General features: G+C 35.1%; 8 protein-coding genes and 1 long non-coding RNA gene across 11 annotated transcripts; 6 read left to right on the plus strand and 3 right to left on the minus strand.

Annotated features, from left to right (window-relative positions):
* Window positions 1-622: 622 nt before the first annotated feature.
* Window positions 623-1,398, minus strand: LOC121127396 (uncharacterized). Its single transcript, XR_005867825.2, has 2 exons — window positions 1,256-1,398; window positions 623-1,196 (listed from the first exon to the last, which is right to left on the minus strand). It is a non-coding gene; the product is annotated as an uncharacterized lncRNA (long non-coding RNA).
* Window positions 1,109-8,239, plus strand: Hsp110 (heat shock protein 70Cb). Of its 2 annotated transcripts, none has more exons than XM_040722722.2 (2): window positions 1,109-1,495; window positions 4,912-8,239. In XM_040722722.2, exon 2 carries the CDS (start codon window positions 4,913-4,915, stop codon window positions 7,439-7,441), a length of 2,529 nt encoding a protein of 842 aa, XP_040578656.1. In that variant the 5' UTR covers window positions 1,109-1,495; window position 4,912; the 3' UTR covers window positions 7,442-8,239. The 2 variants fall into 2 exon arrangements, with proteins under 2 accessions (XP_040578656.1, XP_071749147.1); XM_071893046.1 differs by lacking the exon at window positions 1,109-1,495 and adding an exon at window positions 4,692-4,837.
* On the plus strand, window positions 1,494-4,353 carry LOC121127390 (clotting factor G beta subunit). Of its 2 annotated transcripts, none has more exons than XM_040722728.2 (2): window positions 1,494-2,844; window positions 2,987-4,353. In XM_040722728.2, exons 1-2 carry the CDS (start codon window positions 2,499-2,501, stop codon window positions 4,099-4,101), a joined length of 1,461 nt encoding a protein of 486 aa, XP_040578662.1. In that variant the 5' UTR covers window positions 1,494-2,498; the 3' UTR covers window positions 4,102-4,353. The 2 variants fall into 2 exon arrangements, with proteins under 2 accessions (XP_040578662.1, XP_071749150.1); XM_071893049.1 differs by having other exon boundaries at window positions 2,360-2,844; window positions 2,966-4,353.
* A 4,282-nt stretch (window positions 8,240-12,521) lies between the features above and the next one.
* On the plus strand, window positions 12,522-13,752 carry LOC121127392 (MOB kinase activator-like 4). The gene has a single exon (XM_040722732.2). It carries the CDS (start codon window positions 12,668-12,670, stop codon window positions 13,499-13,501), a length of 834 nt encoding a protein of 277 aa, XP_040578666.1. The 5' UTR covers window positions 12,522-12,667; the 3' UTR covers window positions 13,502-13,752.
* On the minus strand, window positions 13,641-19,043 carry Zdhhc8 (zinc finger DHHC-type containing 8). The gene is given in 9 exon segments (XM_071893050.1): window positions 13,641-14,109; window positions 14,193-14,439; window positions 14,497-14,691; window positions 14,770-15,056; window positions 15,332-15,517; window positions 17,662-17,806; window positions 17,808-17,837; window positions 17,950-18,603; window positions 18,676-19,043. Coding segments are annotated over 9 exon segments (2,130 nt in total). The 5' UTR covers window positions 18,768-19,043; the 3' UTR covers window positions 13,641-13,815.
* Window positions 19,044-20,081: 1,038 nt separating this feature from the next.
* On the plus strand, window positions 20,082-20,767 carry Blos1 (biogenesis of lysosome-related organelles complex 1 subunit 1). Its single transcript, XM_040722734.2, has one exon. It carries the CDS (start codon window positions 20,082-20,084, stop codon window positions 20,448-20,450), a length of 369 nt encoding a protein of 122 aa, XP_040578668.1. The 3' UTR covers window positions 20,451-20,767.
* LOC121127387 (gamma-tubulin complex component 4) lies at window positions 20,758-22,708 on the plus strand. The gene is made up of 3 exons (XM_040722726.2): window positions 20,758-21,160; window positions 21,219-21,665; window positions 21,716-22,708. The coding sequence occupies exons 1-3, from the start codon at window positions 20,777-20,779 to the stop codon at window positions 22,679-22,681; spliced, it is 1,797 nt and encodes a 598-aa protein (XP_040578660.1). The 5' UTR covers window positions 20,758-20,776; the 3' UTR covers window positions 22,682-22,708.
* Window positions 22,703-25,699, minus strand: LOC121127388 (heat shock 70 kDa protein 14-B). The gene is made up of 3 exons (XM_040722727.2): window positions 24,168-25,699; window positions 22,937-24,043; window positions 22,703-22,875 (listed from the first exon to the last, which is right to left on the minus strand). The coding sequence occupies exons 1-3, from the start codon at window positions 24,423-24,425 to the stop codon at window positions 22,738-22,740; spliced, it is 1,503 nt and encodes a 500-aa protein (XP_040578661.1). The 5' UTR covers window positions 24,426-25,699; the 3' UTR covers window positions 22,703-22,737.
* Window positions 25,095-25,643, plus strand: LOC121127393 (transmembrane protein 69). Its single transcript, XM_040722733.2, has one exon. The coding sequence runs from the start codon at window positions 25,095-25,097 to the stop codon at window positions 25,641-25,643; it is 549 nt and encodes a 182-aa protein (XP_040578667.1).
* Window positions 25,700-25,712: the final 13 nt, after the last annotated feature.

Genomic DNA, 25,712 nt, shown 5'->3' on the forward strand with positions numbered 1-25,712 from the left:
ATTGATATGGTGTGATTAGTATATGTTCTATAAAATATAGACCATTTCCGCTTCATCGTTGTTATCACAGCAAGATAATTAGAACCATCAGGATTTATCTCCACAAAACCAAACATTCATATTATAATTAAATTATTAGTATAATAGAATAATTCTGTATATATAATTATTTTTCCATTAATTTGACCATTGCCAATGTAATGTCCCGCTCCCTCCTTGGCCCAGCAACGCCGGGTAACCCTTTCCTAGTATCATATAAATATAATAATATGTAGTACTGTATGTATATTAAAGTATTTGAATCGTTGTCTAGATCTTGTTGTTGAAACAGCTATATAAGACATTATGTACTTCCAAAATAGGACTACAACAATACAATTTTGTATTAGGATACTCCGTATTAAGTTTCTATTCTATCCATTATTACTTAGTATTACACTCCTTATGTACAACAACAAAAACTTATATTTCTTTCCTCAGAACTTACAAGTGCTGAGTAAAGTCCGGAAGTAAGAGGATTATATGCTAAAAAGGCATGTAGCTTGCCTCATCCTCCCTCGACTTACTTCCCTGGAGACAATATATTATTGATTACATAATGACTTTAATGTAAGCTTCTCTCTAATATGCATCAAACTATATTTATTCTCTCAATAAAATCCTTAATATTCAATTTGGACTACTTTCATATTTTAAACGATATTTCAAATGGATTAATAAAGTAATTTGATTGTCACATTACATTCCTATATGAAAATAATTTCTAAAGTGACTCGTAGATGTCGCTGTTCTTTTTACTAAATGCCTGATTCTACGTATAGATGACTCTAACAGCTACTGAGAGAGTTAGGGATGACGTCATGTATTTACATCTTATAATTTCTTTGGTTTCTGTTAGTATTGCCATCTATGAGTCGTTCTGGAATCTTCTGGAAGATTCTCTGATTCTTAGTCATAGCAATACTCCTCCACACTCTGACCAATAGGAGATTAGGAAGAGGCCGCGAAAAGCTTTCTGTATGAAAGCTTTTGGTACCCCTGGAAGGAGAGGAATAGCAAGTACCGGCCTAGGCCTTCTCTGCCTTCTTCTTTCTAGAATTATTTTCTTCTTAATGATTTTTTTTCTATACTACATAGTAGTTACCAAATCTAGCCATAGAGAGGGAGAGAGGGTTGCTTCTAGACCTTGCTAGTCGCTACGGGATAAATGAGAGACGTTATTTGTTACGTTAGTGAACAGTTGAGTAATTCTTACTAGAAATCAGCAGCCGCAGCGCATGGAGTTATTGCTCAAAGAGCTTTGCGAAAAATCATTGTAGTCGTTTTTTAAATTGTTATTCATCGAATATAAAGATCATCAAATCCTTGATTCCTTACTCTTGATTCCTTCGTGTTTTTGTGGTGAGTGTGTTCCAGTGGAGTGAATTAACTGTGCTTTCCTTACCTCTTTTCGTATCCTTCGTCTTCGAGAAGCCGGTCACACCAAGAGAAGCAGGTAACGTAGTCATTCTTATAATCACTGTTTTCTCACTCCTTTGATGTGAGCACTATCTGCCCGGACTACTCCCGGCCAAACCTGGACCTAATCCTCCTATTTCTCTTTTTATCTCCAAAGTGGAGACGGACAAAATGGAAGATAGAAATTCCATCCTCGCAACCTCTGTCACTCAAACTAAATTGAATTGGGTATTGCCTTTGGACTCGCATGCTCCTGTACAAGGGTCTAAAGTAATTGCCATGATTACAAGCGATCCACTCCGAATCCCTCCCCTCCTACTCTACACCTAAGAGAGAAACTCACTATCTATTCAACATAATAAGAATCCCTTCCCCTTACTCCAATAATTATTATCTCTAGTATTATTTAAAAAGGTTGCGAGGATTGAACTTGAACTTTCCACTGTCTCCAATTTCGAGATAGGATCCATATACTATGACATTTGGTAAAAGTTCGTTTTTTGAAGCCTAGTGGTCTAGGGTGGACCGGGTCAAATTATATGTTTGAAGGGATCTTCTAGGTGCTTCTTTGTCATTTTGATGAAGGAGGATTGTGATGTGAGTGTTCCAGTGTTCTAACATGAAGTCTATAGCTAAAGAAATGAATTGCCATTTCGCGATGACAAATAAGAAATTAATAGGGAATTTGAAAGGTTGTTCTTGTAGTTGTCGTCGTCGTGAATGGGGAATTTATTATTGAGTATTTCAAGTTTTCCTCCTTTTATTTATATTTGACGAAATACCTAAGTACCAAGTAGTGATACATGATAATTATTCCCCTCTTGCCATATTGGCATCGCACGCTTTTACTAAGTATTAACTAGAACGGTGGGTCGTTCTTTGGGTTTCCCATTCCATTCTCACTATACATGCAATGTAATAGAATACTATGAGTATGTAATAATAGAAAAACATGATACCCAAGAAGCGAGCCTCTCAAACTATCAAAGCGATCAATTTATTCAGGAAATAGATCTCTCACAAGGATCATCACCATCATCATGTCTCACATCCTTGCAGTTCATTTTCATACATTTTTTCTCCTTTTTTGGACTGGAGCCGGCCTTTTTCACCTATCTCATGTCCCTCTCATTGAGGGCAGTATCATTTTCTTTCAAAGCTCCGTCACGGATGCACTAAGATCGTCTATTAATACAACTCCTCACACCACTCCTTCATCTTCCTCTCAAAATATTTGCAAACTCGTTGAAGATTGTCCACATTTAGAGACATTATCCAATGAGGAACTATCCAAAATTCGTCCTTGTCGCTTTGAGGAAAATAGAGCCTACTACCCATGTCTACCTCCGTCACCCTCAACATCATCACTCGAACCGCAAAACACAGGTTGGAATCCATTAATTCGTATCAATTGTAGTCTGAGTGAAATAGTTCTCATTTTTTTTTTTTTAATGATTTCTTTAAAGAAATTTCTTCTTTCGGATCTTTTTACACTTTAGAATTAAAGTTCCAACCTGTATTTCTTTAGTAAAACCTAGCAAGAAGACAGCATCTGTGGCATCATGCAGTAGCTGTCTACTTGGAACGATATGTCCTGAAACAAATGCTCTTCTTGTTGAAAAAAAATTTGAGACATTAAAATCCGGTTTTAGTCTTTGCGGATTTGAAAATAGACACCCCAAGTTTTGCTGTCCTTCTATGGAAACAGAGGAGGAGGATAGGGACGACATACTCAGAAATGGTGCCTCGGAAGACTCAGATGATTATCAATTGAGGGGTATAGATGTGACAGCTGAGAGTCCTAATGCCTTTTCTGAAGAAACATCAGTTAGATTTGCTGGTGAGGAAGAGCTGTCTGATGAGTCTTGTGGATATACAGAGCCTACAAGGATTAGAAATGGTAATGATGCAGGTCCACATGAGCATCCATGGAATGTGGCTCTTCTGTATAAAAATGACACTATGAGTAAAGTTCTCTGCGGTGGAGTTCTTATCTCCGAAACAGAAGCCTTGACAGCGGCTCATTGTGTCCGAGACTTTAAAGGACTTTTGTTAACGAGTATTCTTATTGGCCATTCCGACATTAATAAGGCAACTGAGGTCAATTTGACGGGCGTTACTCTTCATCCCAATTACTCAAGAACACCTATTATTGTGAATGATATTGCCATTCTTCACTTTGATTCCATTGAGTCCATTGCTGAGGAAGTAAAAATCATTTGCATGCCTCTGTCTGACAAGTTTACTAGAAAAGACAAATATGGTGTCGTTTCGGGTTGGGGAGTCACGGAGTTGTCTCTTTTTTCTGATAATCTCAAACGGCTTGATGTCGAAATAGTTGAGTTTGAGGAGTGTCAGAGTCTTTATAAAAAGAAAAATAAGGCATTCACTCTGAAAGATTCGCAAATCTGCGCTTCTGGGCAAAAGGAGGATAGTGACTCCTGTAGTGGTGACTCGGGATCACCTTTACTTTACTATGAACCAATTGAAGGACGGGCTGTTCTCCTTGGATTAACATCATTTGGAACACGAAGGTGTGATAGTTCAGTTCCTGGTGTCTATAGTAAAATTTCTTCTCATTTGCCATGGCTCCGAGCTGCCATAGCCCATGCAAGATCCATACTCTCGCCAAAAAAGTCATAACTTCTTCCTTCCCTCTTTCTTTCTACTCTCACTTCGTTAATATTGAAGTTGTACAATTTCGTGTCTGCTTACTATTCATAAGTCATAAGATATTTAATAATATGTTTGTGTCTCTCATTTTATTATAAATTTTACATGCGTGTCATGTGATTCTTAAGAGGTTATGAATTTATTAGATGTTGTTATTTTGTGTATTACTACAACTTATACTCTACTTTTAATTTTGAAATACATCACTCTGTCTGTTCCAAATATTTTTGTAGAGCTTCCAATTTTAGGTATGACATTATATATTTGTAGTGTGGGATGTTATGTTTTATTTATATTTAGGGAAATTGATAATGTGTATGGTCTTCTGAAGATAAAGGTTTGTGAAGGGCGTTTCAAATATAGGATGTGTAGGATGAATTAGCATTTCACATAAACTGCAATTTGCAACTGGATTTCTTCGAAAAATATTTGAGTCATTACTTCCCTTCCCCCCCCTTTATTTACCACCCAAAGCGACAACAGAATAAGTGGGGATAATGCGTTAGAATTGATGTATTGCCAAAACTTAATAAATAATAATTAAAATATTTACTTACTGTGTTATTTCTTGATATTATTAATGACTAAATAAAGGACTCACTTCATTACAATTCTTTAAAAAATTCAGGAATCGATTTTTTAAATATATATATTATGTATTAGCATTTATTAACTAATATTTATGTAGTATGAATTTCAATCATTTGTAAGACCTGCAATAACCAATTAATTATTTGACGCGCTCAATTTAGTAATATTATTTTTTTATATTTATTCCAGAATGTCAGTCGTTGGAATCGACTTCGGCAATGAAAATTGCTATATTTCAGTTGCCCGCGCTGGAGGCATTGAGTCTATAGCTAATGACTACAGCATGAGGGATACTCCTTCCTACGTTGCATTTGGTGATAAACAACGTTTAATGGGAGTTGCTGCCAAGAGCCAACATTTAACCAACTTAAAAAAAACATTTTTCGGTTTTAAACCCTTGATTGGTCGTAAATTTAAGGATCCTATAGTTCAAAATGAATTGAAGAGGATACCCTATCCTGTTAGCGAGGATCCTGAGACAGGGAATGTTTTATTGCATGTGGATTACTTGGGTAAATCTCACTCTTTTACTCCTAAGCAAGTGACATCCATGCTTTTCACAAAGCTTAAGCATACTGCGGAAGCTGCTCTTAATACCAAAGTCAAGGATGTTGTTATTTCTGTTCCAACTTACTACACAGATTGTGAAAGAAGATGCATTTTAGATGCTGCAAATATGGCGGATTTAAACGTTCTTAAACTCATGAATGATACAACTGCTACTGCTCTTGCTTATGGTATTTACAAACAGGATTTACCTCCACCAGAGGAAAAGGCGCGTAATGTGATATTCGTTGATGTTGGACACAGGGGGGCTCAGGCTGCTGCCTGTTCATTCAACAAAGGAAAACTCTCCATGGTTTGTAACACTTTTGATGCAAACCTGGGTGGAAGGAACCTCAATGAAAATATTGCACGATATTTTGCCGATGGCTTCAAAAAGAGCTACAAGATCGACGTGTACTCGTCCCCTAAAGCCATGATTAAGTTGATCACTGAAGTTGAAAAATTGAAAAAGCAAATGTCTGCGAATACAAATAAGCTTCCTCTGAATATTGAGTGTTTTATGGATGATAAAGATGTTAAGGGCTATATAGATAGAACAACTTTTGAGGAGATTTCACAGGTTGAAATATCACGAATGGAAAAAATATTGACTGATTGCTTAGCCCAATCCAAATGGAAAAAAGAGGATATCTATAGTGTCGAGATTGTTGGTGGATCAACTCGTGTTCCATTCGTTAAGACGGCCATGGAACGCGTATTTGGAAAAGTACCTAACACAACATTAAATGCTGATGAAGCTGTGTCAAGAGGATGTGCCCTCCAATGTGCTATTCTTTCTCCTACATTTAAGGTTAGAGAATTTTCTGTTTTGGACTCTCAGCCTTATCCTATTCTGCTTAAGTGGCAGACTGGAGCTGATATTGGTGAAATGGAAGTTTTTTCTAAATTTCAATCCATACCTTTTAGCAAGATGCTAACCTTTTGGCAGCCAGATAATTTTAAACTAGTGGTAGAGTATGCAGGTAAGGATGTTACTATGAATCCCCATATTGGTGAATTTGAGATTTCTGTAACGCCTAAGCCTGATGGGTCTAACACTAAGGTTAAAGTAAAGGCTCGAATCAATTTGAATGGTATATTCGCTATTGTAAGTGCGACCAAATCTGAAAAACATGAAATTGAAGAGGAAGTACAAATGGAAGTTGAGGAAGAGAAGAAACCTGCTTCAGCTAACTCTGGAGACAAAGCCACAAATAACACAACTTCTGAAGATGTAAACATGGATGAACCCAATGAAAAAGCTACTACTGAAGATAAAAAAGATGAAAAGACTCCAACTTCTCCACCCAAGATGGAAAAGCAAAAGAAAATTATCACTAAAATAATTGATTTACCCGTCTGTAGCCGCGTTGTTGGATCCTTAACGGATGAGGGATTAACTAATTTATCGAGCATTGAAAGGAATTTTGTCAAGCAAGATCAAATGGAATCCGATCGTTTAACCTATAAAAATGCTGTTGAGGAATATGTTTACGACATCCGTTCAAAAATCCATGGCGACCTAAGTGAATTCATTACTGATGAGGATAGAGGAAAATATTCTAATGAATTAGAGGACTCGGAGAATTGGTTGTATGAGGATGGTGAGGATGTAGAAAAGAAAGTATATGTGGAAAAATTAAATCACCTGCAAGTGGTTGGCGAGGCATTGAAAAGAAGGAAGTATGAATTTGATCAACGACCGCATGCCTTCAATACTTTAGGACACTGCTTGAATATGGCAACTAAAGTAATTGATGCATTCCGATCCGGAGATGAAAAGTATAATCATTTGGACACTGAGGCAGTGAACAAAGTGAATAACATGATCATTGAAAAGAATAAATGGCTGAGCTCAAGTATTCATACCCTAAAGGACCTTGACAAAACTAGCGATCCTTCCATTCTGGTCTCTTATTTCTACGAAGAGAAAAAGAACTTTGAGGCATTTGCACATCCTATCCTTCATAAGGCTAAACCCAAGGTTGAACCTCCACCACCACCACCAACAACTCAACCCAATCCCGAAGATGACAAGACCAAAAATAATGCCGCTGATAATAACACAGAGGGAGGGGATAACAGCACCTCAGGCATGGGAGAAGGAGCTCCACCTAAGCCTAATAAAAAGAACGTGGGAGAAGAGGCTGCCCAGACCATGGCTGTAGATTAAGTCAACTCACTCTCCATTCCGCCGCCGCTGGGGATACCAAGCATTTCCTTATTAAAACATCATTTATCAATATTCTGTTTAATAATATTATTACACTATCATCGTCATCATCGTCGTTTATCGTAGAGTTATTATATTTATTGTCCCTTGCATATATATATATATATAAGCATATATATTATTCTGATATCGCAATTACATTATTTTCAAAAAAAAAAAAAAAAAAAAAAAAAAAAGAAGAAACTACAAATTTAAAAAAAAAACCTATCTGTGACTGACTTCTTAAAGAGCAGTTGCTTTGGTTGAATGGTAAGCTTGACTCTGAGGATGGATGGATCACGCGTCTTTTCTTTATTCCATAATTGATGATGCGTTTTTTCACCTCCATTACTGTTTTGCCTTGCATGTACTATCCAATGCCACCACCATCATTCAAACGACCTTGTTCACATGATTAAAAAAAGTGTTTTAACATATATATTTCTTCTGTTATATCCTTTTCCCCTCTTATCGTTATTCGTAAGTTCTCTCAAGAGCAAGGAATTGTAATAGTCTGGTTTTTGTTCTTCAAATAACAACATTCCCCCCCTCCCTTTTTTTTTAATATAAATTTTTGAAGAGAAAAATACAAAGAAATGATGATGTACACGACTTATATGCTAGCTAACACTGTAAATTTGTAATGATTGACCTATTGTCCATCGATCACCTTTCATACATCTGAATAGGAACATGAAGGTCTATTGGCCAGTAGTACTCCAATAAAGAAATACATAAATAAAGGAATAGTTAATTTCATACCGCATTCTTAAAATAATTTTTTCAAAATGCTCCACTTTCCAAGGATTGTTGTTTTCAAGTTCAAAATTCCATGACAAATTTGAAGCTGAGAATGTTAGTCAATGCGGTAGATGTACTAAATTTTTAATTTAAGGTCTGCAATTTAACTAATTAGTGTGAAAAGATACAAATGGCACTCTACAACCACTGAATTTGATGAATGTGGTAAAAGACTGGAACGTGTGACAAATTTTAGTTCCCTAATACATTATAGAATCTGTAGTTTTCTGATTAAACCAAATAACTTCGTAAAAGGGCCAGAAATTTGGCATAATCATATCATGCTAATAAGTCATAGTAGGTACCTGAGGAGTACTGCTTCCTGTAATCAACTTCTGGGGTTATTTGCACCTACATCAATGAGCGTGGAGGGAGTGGAAATAAATTATGAGACCCTTACATGGACTTCAAATTAGCATTTTAATTATTCCAAGTAGTTTTGAAATACGTTGTGGTTATGAAAATTTATTGAATATTACTTAGTCATATTTGCATAAAGAAAACTGTTTATTTTCATTATATATATATATATATTTTCTATTTCGTACACAAGAAATGCTATATGATTTAACTATAAACGTTTTAGAATTACATGATATATCCTACCAGGCTATATATCTATAAGCCATTTTTTTCCCTTGAAACCTCGCTAATCTACGTAATTCATCGCAGAAGGTTAAGTTCCTTCTCGTAAATAATTGAATTTAATTATGGAAGATAAATATGATTCATGGCAATAGCATAGGCGATTAAATATGATTAATTCTGCTATCAGTATTTAGGCTGACAGTTTCATTACATCTTTATAACGTGTTTCTACACCATACATTAATATTTCATTGGAATTATAAGTCATAAACAAAATTACTCAGTTGTTATTTTAAAACTCCGAGAGTAAACTATTTAGCTACTACTATGGCATTAATTTTTGAACAGGCTAAAATATTTTATGAAAAAGTAGGTTATAAAGGGGTGCTTATTTACTTGCACTGAGTCGAAGTAGTGAAGGCAAATTTTATTGGTAGTCGTCAGTTGGTGAAGGAAGTTTCCTATCGGCTCCAGTTCAATACCCAATATACACACACTTGTTTACAATAATGAATTAATTATTTTATTATTACAAGATTAATATCTATTAAATGAATGTAATATCATTTGAATAAAACTAATACTACATAATCTTGTACAAACATGAGTTGCATTGATACTTTATTTTTGAAGGGCAAATTTATCCGTTTAAATAATTAATTCAATTATTTATTGACGATTTACTTTAGAAACCCTTTGAAAAAATATCTACTTTGATTTTGAGCTGTGAACGTGAAGTGAGTCCATCATTTCTGCCTCAACAACAATTTTTTCGGGATTTAGAATGCTAACCCAAAATGGAAGAGTTAAATGAAACACCACGTGATGTGTTAAATAAACTACAACAACGACAAACAATTACTATTTTATATATGGAAAAGGATCATATGAGTTTTACCAACAGGAATTTGTCATAAAAATTGATGTTAATCACTACAACAGGTTGCGTGATTGGAGCGTGTGCTCCTCCAGATAGTATAAGAACTCGTCTTTTATTTCATAACTATTGGAGAATCTATGTGAAGTCACGTGCTGCAATTAATATCTCTTCCAAATACACATAATTTTTGAAATGAAATAAAAAGGTTTTTTATTAAGAAAAAAGTTGCGTAGATTAAGTGTTTTAACCTGGGAATGCTACAGATATTATCTTTAACATTTTTCTGCAAGTCAATTACAAAAAATGAAGTTTAGATCAGACTTTTTACCCGTTAAAGTTAGGGCCTAAAATGTATTTAAAACATTGAATAATAACACTGAAATTATTTATTTCATACATATGCCAGAAAATTTATGATTTCTAATAGGTGCAACTCCATTTTGCCTATGATTTATTATATAAAATTATTTTAATAAGTATGATGACAAAAATGTTTTATTGTATTCATTTGTAAAATAATCCAACACTACTAATTAGGCTATTAAAATATAAAGCAAAATTAATTAATAATACTGAGTAATGAAATGAAAATCGTACGGCCACAATACTGTCTTATATAATATTAATATTATTTATCATCATTCAGCTGTTCGATCGTCTAGCTCTCTTTCTTAATTCTGTATTAAAGTTTTACATTATGTATATTGTACATCCTTTGCTAAAAAGATGCTTCTTAACTTTAAATGATAAAATATTCGAGCTAAACTACATTTTTTGTAATTGACTGGTAGAAAAATATTAAAAGATAATATCTATTGCACTCCCAGGTTGAAACACTCACTATGTGGAAGTTTTTTTAATAATTTTTTTATGTTCAAAAATGTTGCCATAGTGAAAGAGATATTAATTGTAGCACGTGACTTCACTTAGATTCTCCGATGTTGGTGAAAAAAAGGGAGTAAAATTGTACAAAGTCAATTAGATTTTGCCAATAGATTTTTAAGCATAAAAAAATACACTTCTCTCTACATGAGGTTAAGTGATTGACCCTTGGTCTACTCCATATATTAGTAGAACTCATTGATTATGAGCAAGAGGCAGCTATTGCCTGTTGTAACTTTACTTTTATTGGCCATATGATTGTATTTGTAATTATTTATTAATTAGTGGAATTAATAAGGAAATACCGAATACGGTTTGTGTATTTAAATTTATATATAAAATATATTTCACATGAACTAAAATAGTGATGAAATGAGGAAAAGGAAGCCGCTGCTTCGACGTCTAATAGAAGGAATTCCTGGAGAAAAAATATTTGGAGTATGGCGTTTTTTGCCCCTTTTTTTTATAGCTGGAGCTGGGCTTGAGTATACAATGATCCATTGGACATTTAGAACAACCAATTTCTGTGAGTAGAAGAATGGATAAATCACAATTCAAACATTTTTAACAAATTTTTAGGATCCATATCAAAATCCAGAAGTACTTTACGTTTCCTAATTAGTAATTAATTATGAATCTGTAGTTTCCTTTTTTTTGATATTTTTTTGTGTATTTGCTCAATTTTTATAGGTTTTATACGTTTTTTTAGTAAGGAAACATATCAATACCATTTAGTAACCAGATACTCCTTTGAAAATGACAAAACGATCATATATATGTTTCAAATAAATAGGAATTTGGAGCTTTATTCATTTCTAAATAGAACCTTTAATTAAAAAGTTGATTTAATTTTAATACTAGATTTAATGAGCCCATATAAACTAAAGCCTATATTAGGAATTCACATTTTCACTTGGTTTTTTTTTGTTTTTCAACTCAAAAGATTCAAATATAAAATTTTCGAAAACCAGATTTGCTAAAAAACTAATTACTGATGTCAATTTATAAAAAAAAAAGATATGGAACCCAAAAGATTTTGATTTTTGTTATTTTGTGTAATTAATATATATATATTTTTTTAAAATAGATAAAACGTATAAAAAGAGACAAGTTTTAAACGCATTAGAAGAAGAGGGACTTTTGGAAGAGTATAAAAAATATGGGGGTCATTAAAAAGTACCTTTTTACAACCTCAGCCATTTTGACAGCTTTTTTTGGGTCTCAAGTGGTTCATAACCAATACAAGCCACTTGGGGATTTAGATCAACTAATTGAAGATGAGAAAAAAAGGATTCGGTCCATTATTGAGAATTCTCGAGATAAATGATTTTGTAGTTCATTTTAACTTAGTGTCTAAGTAGTGTTTAATAATGATTATACTTTCTGCAATTTTCGATATAATAAATACATTAATCAATTACTAAATAGTATCATTGATAAAAAGTTACTATGTACTTGACATCAGATCTGAAATGGGCTTACATTTAAACTCCTTGGGTGATTTTTTTTATCAAATGCATTTGTAAATGATATTAAAGAGTTCTATTGCTTAGATTCTAAAAATTTTATGACCAGATATTACGGAATCAAACTTATTTGCAAATCGTGATGAGATAAGTTAAAATGGTGAATCTACAGAGTGAGAACAAAATAAAGCTACACTGTATATAATTAAGTATCGATTCATTTTTAAATGTATATTAGATGGATGACTAATCTGTAGGATGCATTAAACTACATTTGAATAATATAATTGTAGAAGAAGGAAAGGAGTTGTGTATGAAGGACTAGTGGCTATTTTTGATATTTCAGTTTGTATTTTTGAATGACGTCAGTGAGGAGTCGCTTATTTATTGAGGATTTGCGTGCTTCTCCTTTCTAGCTAGTAGCTACGTTAGCGATATATGGGAGTAAACAGTGTATGGATTACGTGATATCACTGACATAAGTTATTCGCTGCAGAGGAGCTATTAATTATTTTGTGATTGGGCTAGGGTACCTATTTGAAATTAATCCCTAGTAATATAATTGGCTAGATGGCCGCTCTCATCGCAGAATCCCCGACAGCGTCTCCTTCCTCGAGTGGAGGGAAAGGAAATGCAAGCCCATTTCGAGGGAATGCTCCCGGGACCCGTGCCTCTGATTTCAACCGATGGAGTCCCGTGGAATTCGAGGACATGGAATCCACCCTCGCTGTTCAGCAGTATATTCAGCAAACGATCCGTAAAGACGTTTCTGACGTGGAGAACATTCTCAAGTCTCCGGAGATGCAGGACGAAGGAGTTTGGAAATATGAACAATTGCGTCAGTTTAGCATGGAACTCAACGGACTCGCCGTTCTTCTCCAGGGAGAGTGCAATCCCAAGATGTGCACTCAAATGACAGCCACTGAGCAATGGATTTTCCTGTGTGCTGCTCATAAAACACCCAAGGAATGTCCGGCTATTGACTATACGCGGCACACTCTGGACGGCGCTGCATGTCTCCTTAATTCAAACAAGTACTTCCCTTCTCGCATCTCCATCAAGGAATGCTCCATACCCAAACTCTCCTCAGTCTGCAGGAGAGTCTACAGGATATTTAGTCATGCCTATTTCCATCATCGCCAGCTCTTTGATTCCTTTGAGGCAGAGACTCACCTCTGTCGAAGGTTCACACACTACATCACCAAGTACAACCTTATGGCAATTGACACCCTCATTATCCCCATGCTGGAGGGAGGAGGAACGGCGGCGGCAGCAGGAGTCACCTCAGAGACCGCTTCCCCCTCTTCTTCCTCCTCCTCGTCAACCAACTCATCCAAGACTAATCTCTCTACCACTATCATGTTTCCTAACAATACTTCATCCACACCAGAGTCAGAAGCTTAATTTAAATTCATTTTCCTTCATAATCATTATTATTTCAAAAAAAAAATATTATTCCTTACACTTCAGTGTTTGTATATATAAATTGTACATTTAATTAAATATATATATGTATGCTATATATTTATATTCATTGCGAGCATTGTTTTAAAAATGAATTCAATTTTTCACTTATATTTCTTTTAAAACAAATTATACATTCTATGTGTCAAAGAAGTTAAATAATAAATTAAATCTAAAAAAAAAAGAAAAAAGAATTGATGAAAGGGTGGGTGGTGTAATAACATCTTTAGAATCTAAGAAGTTTGGGCGTGATGTCATACGGATATTTCGTAATTAATATCGTAGACAGAGTCTCTATGAGCATTGTCAGCAGAAACGCCTTTGGAAGGATTTCCGCTGGATTGGGATGGCTGTTGAGATGAGGGTTGCCTCATTTCTAATGAGTCAGAAACCTCTAATGCGCGCGTAAAGGACAAAGGTTGTTGTCCAGAGGTATAAGGACTAGAGGAAGATTTGCTAGTCGGTGGAGGAGACAAGTGTCCACTGGGTACAATGGGACCTCCGGGATAGCCCGAAGGTGTAGTTCTAGGACCACCAGACTGTAATGTCTGCAAAGAAATACAACAATTACTAAAAATATGAATGTGATATTTAACTGGGTCATGATGGCCCATGATATATGATGTCTTACAGGTTGTGTCTGTTGTAAGAAATAACCGACTTGTGACGCGTAGGAAGCATGACGAGTGGGACTAGACAAATCTTGCTGCATTCCAGCCATTGGATGTCCAGCAGGGGAAGGTGAGGCTCCCTGATACTGATGATAGGGAGAAGTGTCCTTCCAAATGTAATAGCTCCTTTGGGGAGAATTTATTGACTCATGGTGTAGGTGTGGGTGATGAGCTGAATCTCCGAGTAATTCGCCATCAGATAGGTACCTGCATTACAATTTTAATATTTATGATAAGACAATATATACAGAGACAAGTATGTACCTTCGTCCAGGGGATGTGGCTGGATATTGTGCCACCGACATTGCTCCACCTACAGTTGTCGAGGGTACAGCAGCATATGACTGATTATAACTGCGGGAAAGAGGTTGTTGATCCATGGATCTTTGTTGTTGTTGCTGCTGCTGCAAGGAGATAAACTCGGGTCTTCCTCCTCCAGAAGCGACAGCGTGATTGAATCTAATATAATTTACAAAAATATAATAAAAAGATAACATAACATACGTATTAGCATAAAAAATCAATCAAAAAACCAACCTTGGGGCCTGAGATGAATTCATTGCAAAGGGTGTGGGAACTCCTCCCATTCGAGTCACTTTCTGAGAAATCTGTGGACTCGTCAACACTGAAGACCCTGTTACTGTAGATGATGATTGTGGATTTTCCATGGATCTCATTTCCAGAGACTCACCTAGAAGTGGATCAGGAGTTTGAGATCGTTTTGCAGCACTTACACTACTACCCCGGGTTTGTGAGGGATGAGGAGATCCTTTAGCATACTGAGGATTAAACTTCCCTTGATAATTATTAGGTGAATCTCGATTCTGGAAATATGAATTTAGTAGAGCGTTAATCATTAATCATAGTATTTATGTAATGCAATGTCTTTTACAAATAAATTTAATTAATATAATATGTAAGTATTATACATTATCTAAAGAAATGATTATAATTTATTTATTAATGTTAATTTAATTATGTATTATTAATGTTATGATTATTAAGAATATGATTTTAATTAAAGATTTATGAACAATAAATGAATAGAAAATACCCTGAAAATGCAACTAAAGAGAAAATAAGTAATAATGAAACATACTTTGATGCTCCCCCTTGTTATTTTGAGTCTAGACGAATCATTAGGAGTCTCAACTTCTGGAGAGGCAAAAAAGTTATTTTTCGAAGAATTATGTGTCAAAGCAGCTTCTGAATCAATGGATTGACTAGCCATAGGTTCATCCAAATCTGATTGAGTCTCAGTGTCATCCCTTCCAACCGGTGTCATCTTTAAAAAAGAATAATTTCGGAAAAAAGAAAAGGATGATAGATTTGTTGGATGGAAAAAATGAAAAAGAAAAGATGTCTAAAAATTAAGTAAGTTTATCTAAGATAGTAGTAGGTAATAATATGTGTAAGAGGTGTGCGCTCATATTTATAAAAGATATGAAAAAAAATTCTTCTATATGTGACATGAAATATAATTATCGATGGTTTTTTTTTAAGATGGTCATAATCGTAAAAAAAATAATAATACTACTACTTAATATTAGAATTACATAAATTTGCCAAAAAAAATTCGTTAATTACATCATTATTATATAAGGAAAATTTACTTGTTTTCTTTTTGTTTGTTGTTGATTGAATAACAAAAGGACTGCAAATTAGTCAACACATCATTTCAGACAAGTTAACCTAAAATATGTACAATGAATATAGAAAACTTAAAAAGTCGTCATGAGGTTATAAAAAAATTGCATGCATTGATGATAATAATTAATACAATGAGCCAGGGAACGACAATCTTAGGGAGTAAGAGGTTCTAATTAGCCATGCACAGTCTGTACTATGGTGGGCCATTTTATCAAATAGTATAAAACAAATACAATTTGTTGAACTTTTCAAAAAAACAACAACAATTATTTTTAGGATTAATGTGAGGCTTTGCAAACTATGTGGCCCGTCCCATGAGGGATGTATGGAGCAAACATATTTTCATCTAGTATCTTAATTCTAAAAAGTAAAAATGCTATCTTATCTTTTTGGCTAAATGTGTCCAAACAAGAGACACAAATCAGAAAGTTTGATATACATAGACTAAATGAAATACAAGTAATTTTAAGGTGCATATTCATTATGACGAGTTTTTTTTTGTTTTTTTTTTTAAAATTATATTTCTGACATTTGATTAAACCTAGATCCCAAATAATAGGTTTTTAGTATCATATGTGTCTTTTAAAAATGTACAATATAATGCACATATATTACACTATCGGGATATAAAATAAATGTTTTATAGATCCATTGGGAATGGACTCTAGCTACAGATGAGGACGAAAAAATGAGATTGCGCAAAGAATAAATACATATCCTTGAATTTAAAATTGCGATCTTGAGAGACGCAGGGTTTGGGCCCTAGATTTTTATCCAATGTACATATATGAAAGGTTTGGTTCTATCTTATAGAAAAATTCCTGATCTTATTTTATAATTCTAATTATGTACAAAAAGTCACTGAAATGAGAGGATACGGTAATATACAAATGATTTTATATTAAAATGTTGAAGGGCCAGATGACAACCTCTCGCGGGTTGCCGACCATTTTAATAAGGGTTTCATCCAAAAAAATAAACTTATAATGATAACCAACCATAAAAAGGAGGTTACTCATCATGTTTCAAAAGCACGGATTGATTATTGATTTACTTTTGAATCAATATAATGGATATACGTAATTATTCATTAGTCACTTGAAACATGATGAGTACTAAACCCATAAAAAGTAATTTAGAAGGAAAAAATGAATGTGAAAATATGATGGAAATGGGTTTTAAGTAGTAACAATAATATACAATTGAAAAAAAAAAAAAAAAAAACTAGTACGTTGGTTTTTTTAATATGTAGAAAATATTTCTGATTTTCTAAAAAAATAAAATCTATGAATGTGCATAAAGCAAATAATATTTATACACATATTAATACAGAACTACGCCATAAGAAACAATGGAAAATATTATATTTATAGAGGAAAACCTGATGAATTCATATTCCACCGACACGTGATAAGAAGCACAATTAAAGAAATTGAAATTAGTTAATAATAGCACAGTGTTAGGGAGAAAGATTAAATTTAGAGAAAAGACGAATTTTCAATCCCTTAACTTAAAAGAGTAGATTTTCAAAAAATGTAAGGAGATTGTCTTAAAACAATTGAATACAATTATAATATAATATCAATAATGATTAAGAGTTTGATTTTCGTCTCTTTTCCGGAAGTAAAACAACATTAGAAAAGTATTTATTGAGTTTAAGATTTAATGAAATGATCTTTGTTTATAGGTTAAAAGTTCAGATAAGTAGTACATAGTTTCATGTTTGTTTGTTTTTGTTTAAGAGATAAAGAGACAGAGAAATGTGGAAGACCTTCTTACCCTATTATAAGTGGATCGTATTGTAGAAGAAGTATTTTGTATTTGGGGTGGATAAGAATCTCTATAAGTTCGCACCTGATCTTTTAAGCCGCTCTCTACAACTGTACCGCTAAAGTTCACTGGAACTTGATACTTTCTTGGTTTTTTTACCGACATATTTTGAGGGATGTTTTAAGCTATAAAAATAAAGAAAATGGTTATTATTGTATCATTAACATCAATGTCAAGAGGGGGAGTGTCAAGAGGGGGAGTGTCAATGAATAAATAAATGATTGAAGATGTACAGACCTAGGATAGTGGGGCCCACATAAGGTATTGCAACAGTTAAAGCAACAGCTTTTGGAGAATGGATTGTATCCACTCCTAAACTTCCCAGTGACTTGTTCATTAGTAGTTCTTCCCCGAGAAACGAGGACCATATGAAAGCCTGTGAGTCCAAATATGGGTATAAAAAGTAAAGTGATAATTGTCATAATGACGATGGACACAATAACGGCTCCATCAGAGAGATGCTCCCTGTTGTAGAGGACGTGAATGAGACATAAAATGAATATGGAAGTGATGTGAATAGAGAGACAGATAAGGAACATGAAGAAATAGCGATAATTTCTTCTACCAATACAATTATTGACCCAAGGACAGTGGTGGTCAAAGATTTCAATACAGTTATTACACACAGAGCAATGGGAGCATCGAGGAGGACGATAAAAGTTACAAGTGACACACCATTTCATGCGTACTGTAATGCCATTGATCTCGATATTCCGATAGAGGGGAGCGCGGAATTCCTCATCTCGGTCCTCAAATATACTAGCTCTGGGAATCACGCCCGGGTCCATAAAAGTTGCTAAGGAAAAGTTCATGAGGACAAACACGGTCACGATCCCCTGATAGAGAACCACCATCCAAAGCTTCTTCACGAAAAGGTACCATTGGATACACCTAAGAATGCATTAAGTACAAGGAATCAAATCCAATCTCACTTTATGTCTTTTCAAAAATTCTAATTCTTACGGATAATAGAAAAAAAGTCCAGTTGCTGAGATGAGAAGGGTCCACGCAAAGGCCGCCGGAAGAAATTTCGTCTTACTCTTGCACTTGGCCATCTTCTTCCTACTTGTTGGAAAGCCAAACTCTCACTCCTTAACCGCCCATACTCCAACCAAGAAAAAATCAATCTACATACGTCATCGGATAGCCCAATCTGTCAACCTAAATAACAATCACTAACCACAATCATCCTTCCAAGAAACTCCAGACTGAGAAAGAAGAGAATATGTAGTAGCTGTCTATCTTAACTTTATGCTAATCAAATGTTGTAGCATAGAATTAAACAGACAAATGAAGGAATCAGAGAAAGAGAGAAAGAAAGAGAAATACTCATCAAAAGAGAGAGAGATAAGGAGAAAATCAAAAAGGCCGGCTAAGGCAGCCTCATCTCTTCCTACATAAATCAAATCTCCAGCGTTAGCAGCAAGAATTCCGGCCATATGTCGTGTCCTCCTCCTCACGTCATCAGTATCACTCATCGCCATCCACCACAGATGACAAGGATTCTTACTTGGTTGCTTGGCTTAGTTAGGCAGCCAGATAGTACATATTTTTATCTTGAGAAGTTTAATGCAGCTCTTGTGTTTGGTCTACTAGATATTATTTTTAGGTTATGTTACGATAAAATCCAGACGGAGGGAACAAAATTGATGGCTGCTAGGCTGTTGTGCTAAAATATTATTCATAAAGCATACCAAAGTTAACAGCTGAAGACAATGGAACAGCCCTTGGCATCCCTTGTCACCTCTTTATTTTCCCCCTCTAGCTAGCTATCCATACCACCTATTTGAAGATTACCTATCCATATTTCAGAATTCAATTATATTCATATTGATATTTTATCGATGGACAATGTTTCTACCCAATGAAAGGGTACTCGACTACTAGTATTAAGTAATGCTATAAATACACCCATATACTGTTGTAATATACCCTATCTAAAAATATATATAGAGCATTCATTTCCTACGAGATAATGAAGAATGCCAGTCCATGACTCATTCTCCGATCTTAGCTCCTTTTTATAAATAGGAAGGCTTCGAGATCAGCTTTGACTGCTACATAAAAAAAGGACTGGAATTAATTAAATGAATAACAATGTTAGACTGTTGTTAGACCTTGAAAAACCTTTGCTGAAGCCTTTTGATGTCATTTATGTTTTTAGTGGTTCTGGCGCTACATTGATATAATATTATTATATTTGATTGTTGATTGACGTCACGGGTGTGCGTGAGTTGTGAATGAGGAGTTTACACTTTACTAGCTGAAGAAGTGAATGAAGTGTAAGAGGCGTTGGGCCCGGGAATTCCTTCTCACTCCTAACAACTTCTTGAGAGAGTGAATCAACTCCAAACGGCGACATCCTCAAAATGTTATCTTCCATGGTGAAGGAGCATCAGACAAACAAGAGCAAAAGGAAAGAAACAGAAGAGATTTTGCGAAAGGAAGCGTCCGAGGCGGGTGGTGCACTCACGGAGTCTTTGACAGATCATTTAAATGTAGGAGTTGCACAAGCCTACATCAATCAAAAGAGAATTGATTCTCAGGCCAAGGAGCTTCATGCTCATGCTGAAGAATTCGCTAAAAGGTCCAAGGAATGGATTAACATAATTCAAGGCTTTCAGTCCAGTCTTAAAGACCTAGGAGATGTTCTTTCCTGGGCACAAACCATTCAGTCGGATATGAACATTCTGTCATCTTCATTAGAATACGTTTATAAAGTCAATAGAGAATCTTGAATCCCCATAATGAATTCTCATGTCATATCTATATCAATATATCTTATTTTATTCATATACAAATTTTATTCGAATTTCTATCATTTTCATCATTTCTTTAGTAGTTGATATTTAATAATATCAACTTTTTCGCCAATGAGTTGTTCTCCTCTAATATTCATAGACTTGAATTTACCTAGTTATAATTCAAATTCTGTATAATAATTAATATCTTCTTGTTTTATCTCATTTGAAAATGGAATATATCATATGTGTAGCTCCTTAATACCTCAATTCATTCTCTTTTTAATGCTACATTTTTTTATCATTAACTTTAGCAGTTCTAAATGCTCCATGAAATTTTATTTGCACTGAATGGGAATGAGGGGAACGTGTTTACTCTCGACAATGGTCGTTTCAAAGTCAATTCTGCTCTTCCTTTGTTTCATCCCTCAGAAACCCGGGTTCTTGAGAATATTCTAGAGCTGGGAGAGAAATATTGGAGGATATGCACCTTTATTAAATCTCAAGAAATAAGAAGTGAATCATCAGGACTTTATATGGAAGCACTTTGTGAAGGTTTAGACTCAGTATTAGAATCCTATCGTGGTGCTTTAAGGGCATTGGAAAAATCCATTTTATTTGATGAAACAATACAATTATCTCACTTTAGTCACGTTTTAAGACCCTTTGCTCCTGTACTCACTGCACTCTCCAACTTAATCCTACACGTGAGTAATAATTATCCTGTTCATTCTAATCATTCGATAATTATGTTTTCGTCTACAGATTCAAGTTCAAAAAATAAAGGGATGTTATATATTGGATATTATTCACAAGGCAAGCTATTCAGGCTGCGTTGAGGTGGAAATAGCTATGAATAAGCTACTCCATGTGGGACATAAAATTATGTATAAACAGCTATTAGCCTGGTTACTCCATGGTATGACTTGTGATTACTTTGATGAATTTTTCATTGTGGAGGATAGGAGCTCAAATTCTAGTTTAAATGGTTCATCTCAAAGGTTATACTCCAGTGATGACAATAGTGATATTCAATCCAAGTCGAAAACGTTTAAATTGAAAGCTGAAAATCTTCCATCTTATATTTCTATTCAAACTGCAGAAAAAATATTTTTCATTGGGGAATCTGTGCAGTTATTTGAATTGGATAGGCGAGTCGAACTTCAAGGCTCTGTTTTAAAAGAAAGAGAAACTGAGTTCTATGCAAAATTGGTAGGTATTTCATTTTTTTGATTATTTATAAACTAAATAATTTTACGTAGGCTGAATTACGGGAATGTGATGAATTTCGTGTATGCGACTTTGAAGAGTTTGTGGACAGCGTTCGCCAAACCACGTCGCGCCATTTGCATAATTTGGTCTTGCATCGTTCTGATTTAAGACAGGAGCTATCTACAGCAAGGGATTTCTTCCTATTAGCTAGAGGAGAATTATTTCAAGCTTTCATTCAAGTTGCAGATAGATACCTTCAGTCCCCACCTAATGCAACAACTAAACACGACACAAGCCAAGCATTCATCAATGCCATAAGAAGTGTCATGAATGATGATGAAAGTATCGTGAAGAAGATACAAATTTCAATCGATCAGGAAGCCAACACTAACATCTCGGGGTGGTCCTGTTTGACCTTAGATTATTCAGTACCATGGCCTCTTCATCTTATCTTTACTCCTTCTGCCTTGGATCAGTACAACAAGATATTTCAGTTTTTAATTCTAGTGAAAAAAACACAATTAAAGCTACATGAATGCTGGGCCAAGGAAAAGACAGTTAAGAAAACGTCTGAGCATTGGAGACTTCGGTTTCATATGACCTTTATTGTTGACAACCTTCAGCATTACCTCATGGCTGATGTTCTAGATAGTCAATTTTCGATTATGTGGAACGCCTTAGATAAATCGGAAGACTTCGAAGAGTTAAAGGCAACACACCAGGACTTTATAAATTCAATTTGTTTTTATATTTTTATACATAACAAACCAATTTATGAGTGCTTAGTGGAACTTTTACAAACCTGTCTTTCATACAGTACCTTGTTTTTGACGGACGCTCAGAATGATCCTTCTCAGTATCAGAAAATTTCTCTCAAGTTCTCTCGTCTTACGTGCTTGTTCTTTAAAATACTCAAATCTATTGATAATAGTTACGGAAGTTCTCATCTAACCAAATTACTTTTAAGAATTGATTACAACCGATATTTTCTAAATTATGGCCACTCTCTCGAATGACTAAATCAAAATACAATTAACTTATTACATTAGCGTATATATTTTAACATTTTGTTTTAAGATAAAATCTCAAAGGTTGTTGAATCGCATTTGTTGGTCTTCTTATCCGTGAGAGTTAAATGTAAATGGCCGTCCCGATATATATGGGCAGAGAGGGAGATTTTGCTATCCTCTTCAAGGTCATTGAGAGAAAGCTAAAAATTAAGAAGAGTATTAAAAATCAATAAATATGTAAATTATATGCAGTTACAATACCTCAGTAATGTCAACATTTTCTCCTTGATCATTAACCAAGGATAATTGAACACGTAGTACATTTCCTTCTAAATTGCTAAAGTGGTGGGATTTCCGTACAGGGATGGGAGTAAGTGTGGGAATTAATACTTCTTTTTCCTCGCCATCTTTTGAGAAAATTAAACTTCCACACAATGCTTTAAGTGAGAAAGACTTTCCGGATTCTGTCCATGAATTTGTGAGTAATGCTGCTTGATCCGCGGCTCCTTTGGCTATCACCTCATCTGGATTGATGGTATTTAGGATCTCAGCGTTAGGAAATAGGCTAGACACATTAGATTGAATGGCTGGGATTTTGCAGGATCCACCACAGAGTATGACCTTATTCACTTTATTAATATGTACATTTGCCAATTCTAAAACACGATGTATAGGCCTCAGAAGAGTAGGCATCAATTTGGATAATTCATTGTTGAATCTTGCACGGGTTACGCTGTGATTAAAATCTATCCCCTCATACAAGGATTCTATGTGACAAGGAGCTGTATCCAAAGTTGATAGGACATGCTTGACAGTTTCTGCCGCGTTCTCAAGCTTAAAAACACTTCTCTTCGATTCCAATGGGTCTAATTTATATTTTCGTTTAAATTCATTTGCTAGATATTGAACAAATAACTGAGAAATGGCAGTTCCTCCAGTACCAAGATCTTCGATACAAGAGCCAAGGATTGAATAGACACCTGACACACTCCGTACCAATGTTGCTTCTGTTCCAATACCCCCTACTCTATACACGAGAACAATGTCTTGCTGATTGTTGTCAGATTGTCCCAAGTTATAGGCTAAACATGCAGCAGCAGGCTCTGAAATCATTTGTAGCAAATTGAAACCAGCTTTTTTGGCGCAATTGGAAACAAGGAGCCGCTTCTCTAGAGACATGGAAGTAGGAACTGTGATGACCACGTCTTTGGAGTCTTCTTCTATGCGAGACTCCGCAATGTCGACAATGTATTTGAGTAAGTGTTGATGAATTATGTCCGGAGTGACTTTGAGTACTGCGTTATCCTCAAAATGAATGTTGTGTTTGTAAGTCTTGGCCTCATGAATCACTTTGGCATACGGGTCCGACTAAAAGTTAAGGAAATCATCAATTCTTAACTAAATACTATGTACTCATTACAGTAATTACTCATTAATTATGTTTATTTAAACAGGTGATATAAATTGAATATGAAATTATGAATTAAAATACCTTGTGCTTGCTAAGGTCAAAAGAATCAAGTAAGAGTCGTTTGTTATTGATCACTGTGGACTTTGCATTCCGGAACCGCCCCTGCTTAGCCGCTAAACCCACGACTACCTCTTTCCCTCCATTTAAAAAGGAGACCGTCGCGGGAGTTGTCCGATCCCCGTCATCGTTGGCCACCACATCACTCCTTCCTTCTTTATAGACTCCTAAGCAAGCATTTGTGTTCCCAATATGGATCCCAAACGCAGATTCTACCCTCATTTTGCTACTATTTACGAAAATAACTGCAATGCGGAATGTGACTCGAGTCCCAATTCAAACTCGGTGTGGCTCTCAGCTCTTCAAATTCCTCATGCTGTTCCTCGTGACGTCATTTCTTTATTTAGTATCTTCATTATCAGATGCAAGGGCACCAACTCCACCAGTCATCACTCACATGGCCGAGCATGAATGTATCTTTACTTTCGAAAAAATAACTGAACAAATTATATTCTATTTTTTATCATTTGATATGATATAATTATGCGGCCAATTCTCATGGAATACTGCTACGCATAGCTATTAATTATTAATTAATCATGCAAAAATCTTCCAAAGATTTTCAGGCACAAAAATTTGTATAATGACCTTTATCATGATTGACTTAATTTCTTTATTCGATTATTTAGCAATCAGAGGTCTTAGAGAAATGTTTGGAATCTACCGGCCTTGTGTTCTGTTTTGAAGCTCAGACCGCAGATATCACTAGTTCTCCAATGTAGGGGTTCATCTTAGAATTGGACTTTTTCATATATACATTATGATTTATGGGGAATAGGGGAATGAGGAGAGTTGGTGGTCCACAACAACAACTTTATACCTAAAATAGACAGTCACCTTTCTTTACTGACGTCGTGAGGTTAATCACTACTGAGAATCCGCAAGTGAGTCATGTCATTGTTGATGAGATTGGGGAGACAAACATGTCTCTTGCGTTCAAAGTCTCTTCTTTCATCTTCTCGTTCTTTGGGCACTGGAGAGGACATGAAGAAACTGTTTTCTAGTCCTAAACCTCCTCTTGTTCTTGGAATTGGCGGAATCATTCCTTTTTACGCTCCTCCACTCTATATGATGCATTCAGGGATATTTGATCCTTCCTTAGCAGGGATTCAGTTGGCTTATGGAGCATCTATACTCAGCTTCTTGGGTGGGGTTAGATGGGGCACGCTAGTTCAAGAGGGTTCATCGGATTGGATTGGCTACACCATTTCCGTGGGTCCTAGTCTTGTGGCCTGGATCTGTCTACTAATTCCTAGTACGTCATTTGCCAATTTGATTTTTGTTGGAGGATTGGGCTCCACAGCTTATCTAGATATTACACAATCCAGCTACCCATCTTGGTTTAGAGGACTTCGAATACTCCTTACGACACTCGCCATTGTTTCCGTTTTTTTAACCTCAATTTGTTCCATACGATTCACAACAGGAGACTCTTTTTAGAAATATGATTCCCATTTTTTTATTGGATAGTGTTGTTTGTTACTTAGTGTAGGACTGTCACAGATTTAT

This window comes from Lepeophtheirus salmonis, chromosome 13, assembly GCF_016086655.4.
Source record: "Lepeophtheirus salmonis chromosome 13, UVic_Lsal_1.4, whole genome shotgun sequence".
In the NCBI taxonomy this organism is placed as follows: Eukaryota; Metazoa; Arthropoda; class Copepoda; order Siphonostomatoida; family Caligidae; genus Lepeophtheirus; species Lepeophtheirus salmonis.

Excerpts from the sequence above, each read along its gene's own strand:
- LOC121127393 (XM_040722733.2), top strand. The coding sequence starts at position 25,095 with ATGTCATTGTTGATGAGATTGGGGAGACAAACATGTCTCTTGCGTTCA.
- LOC121127388 (XM_040722727.2), bottom strand. The coding sequence starts at position 24,425 with ATGAGGGTAGAATCTGCGTTTGGGATCCATATTGGGAACACAAATGCT. Across the intron at positions 24,044-24,167 it reads TTGACCTTAGCAAGCACAAG|TCGGACCCGTATGCCAAAGT; the intron begins GTATTTTAATTC and ends CTTAACTTTTAG. Across the intron at positions 22,876-22,936 it reads AAAATGTTGACATTACTGAG|CTTTCTCTCAATGACCTTGA; the intron begins GTATTGTAACTG and ends CTTAATTTTTAG.
- Blos1 (XM_040722734.2), top strand. The coding sequence starts at position 20,082 with ATGTTATCTTCCATGGTGAAGGAGCATCAGACAAACAAGAGCAAAAGG.
- LOC121127392 (XM_040722732.2), top strand. The coding sequence starts at position 12,668 with ATGGCCGCTCTCATCGCAGAATCCCCGACAGCGTCTCCTTCCTCGAGT.
- LOC121127390 (XM_071893049.1), top strand. The coding sequence starts at position 2,499 with ATGTCTCACATCCTTGCAGTTCATTTTCATACATTTTTTCTCCTTTTT. Across the intron at positions 2,845-2,965 it reads ACTCGAACCGCAAAACACAG|TTCCAACCTGTATTTCTTTA; the intron begins GTTGGAATCCAT and ends TTAGAATTAAAG.
- LOC121127387 (XM_040722726.2), top strand. The coding sequence starts at position 20,777 with ATGCTCCATGAAATTTTATTTGCACTGAATGGGAATGAGGGGAACGTG. Across the intron at positions 21,161-21,218 it reads TCTCCAACTTAATCCTACAC|ATTCAAGTTCAAAAAATAAA; the intron begins GTGAGTAATAAT and ends TTTCGTCTACAG. Across the intron at positions 21,666-21,715 it reads CTGAGTTCTATGCAAAATTG|GCTGAATTACGGGAATGTGA; the intron begins GTAGGTATTTCA and ends AATTTTACGTAG.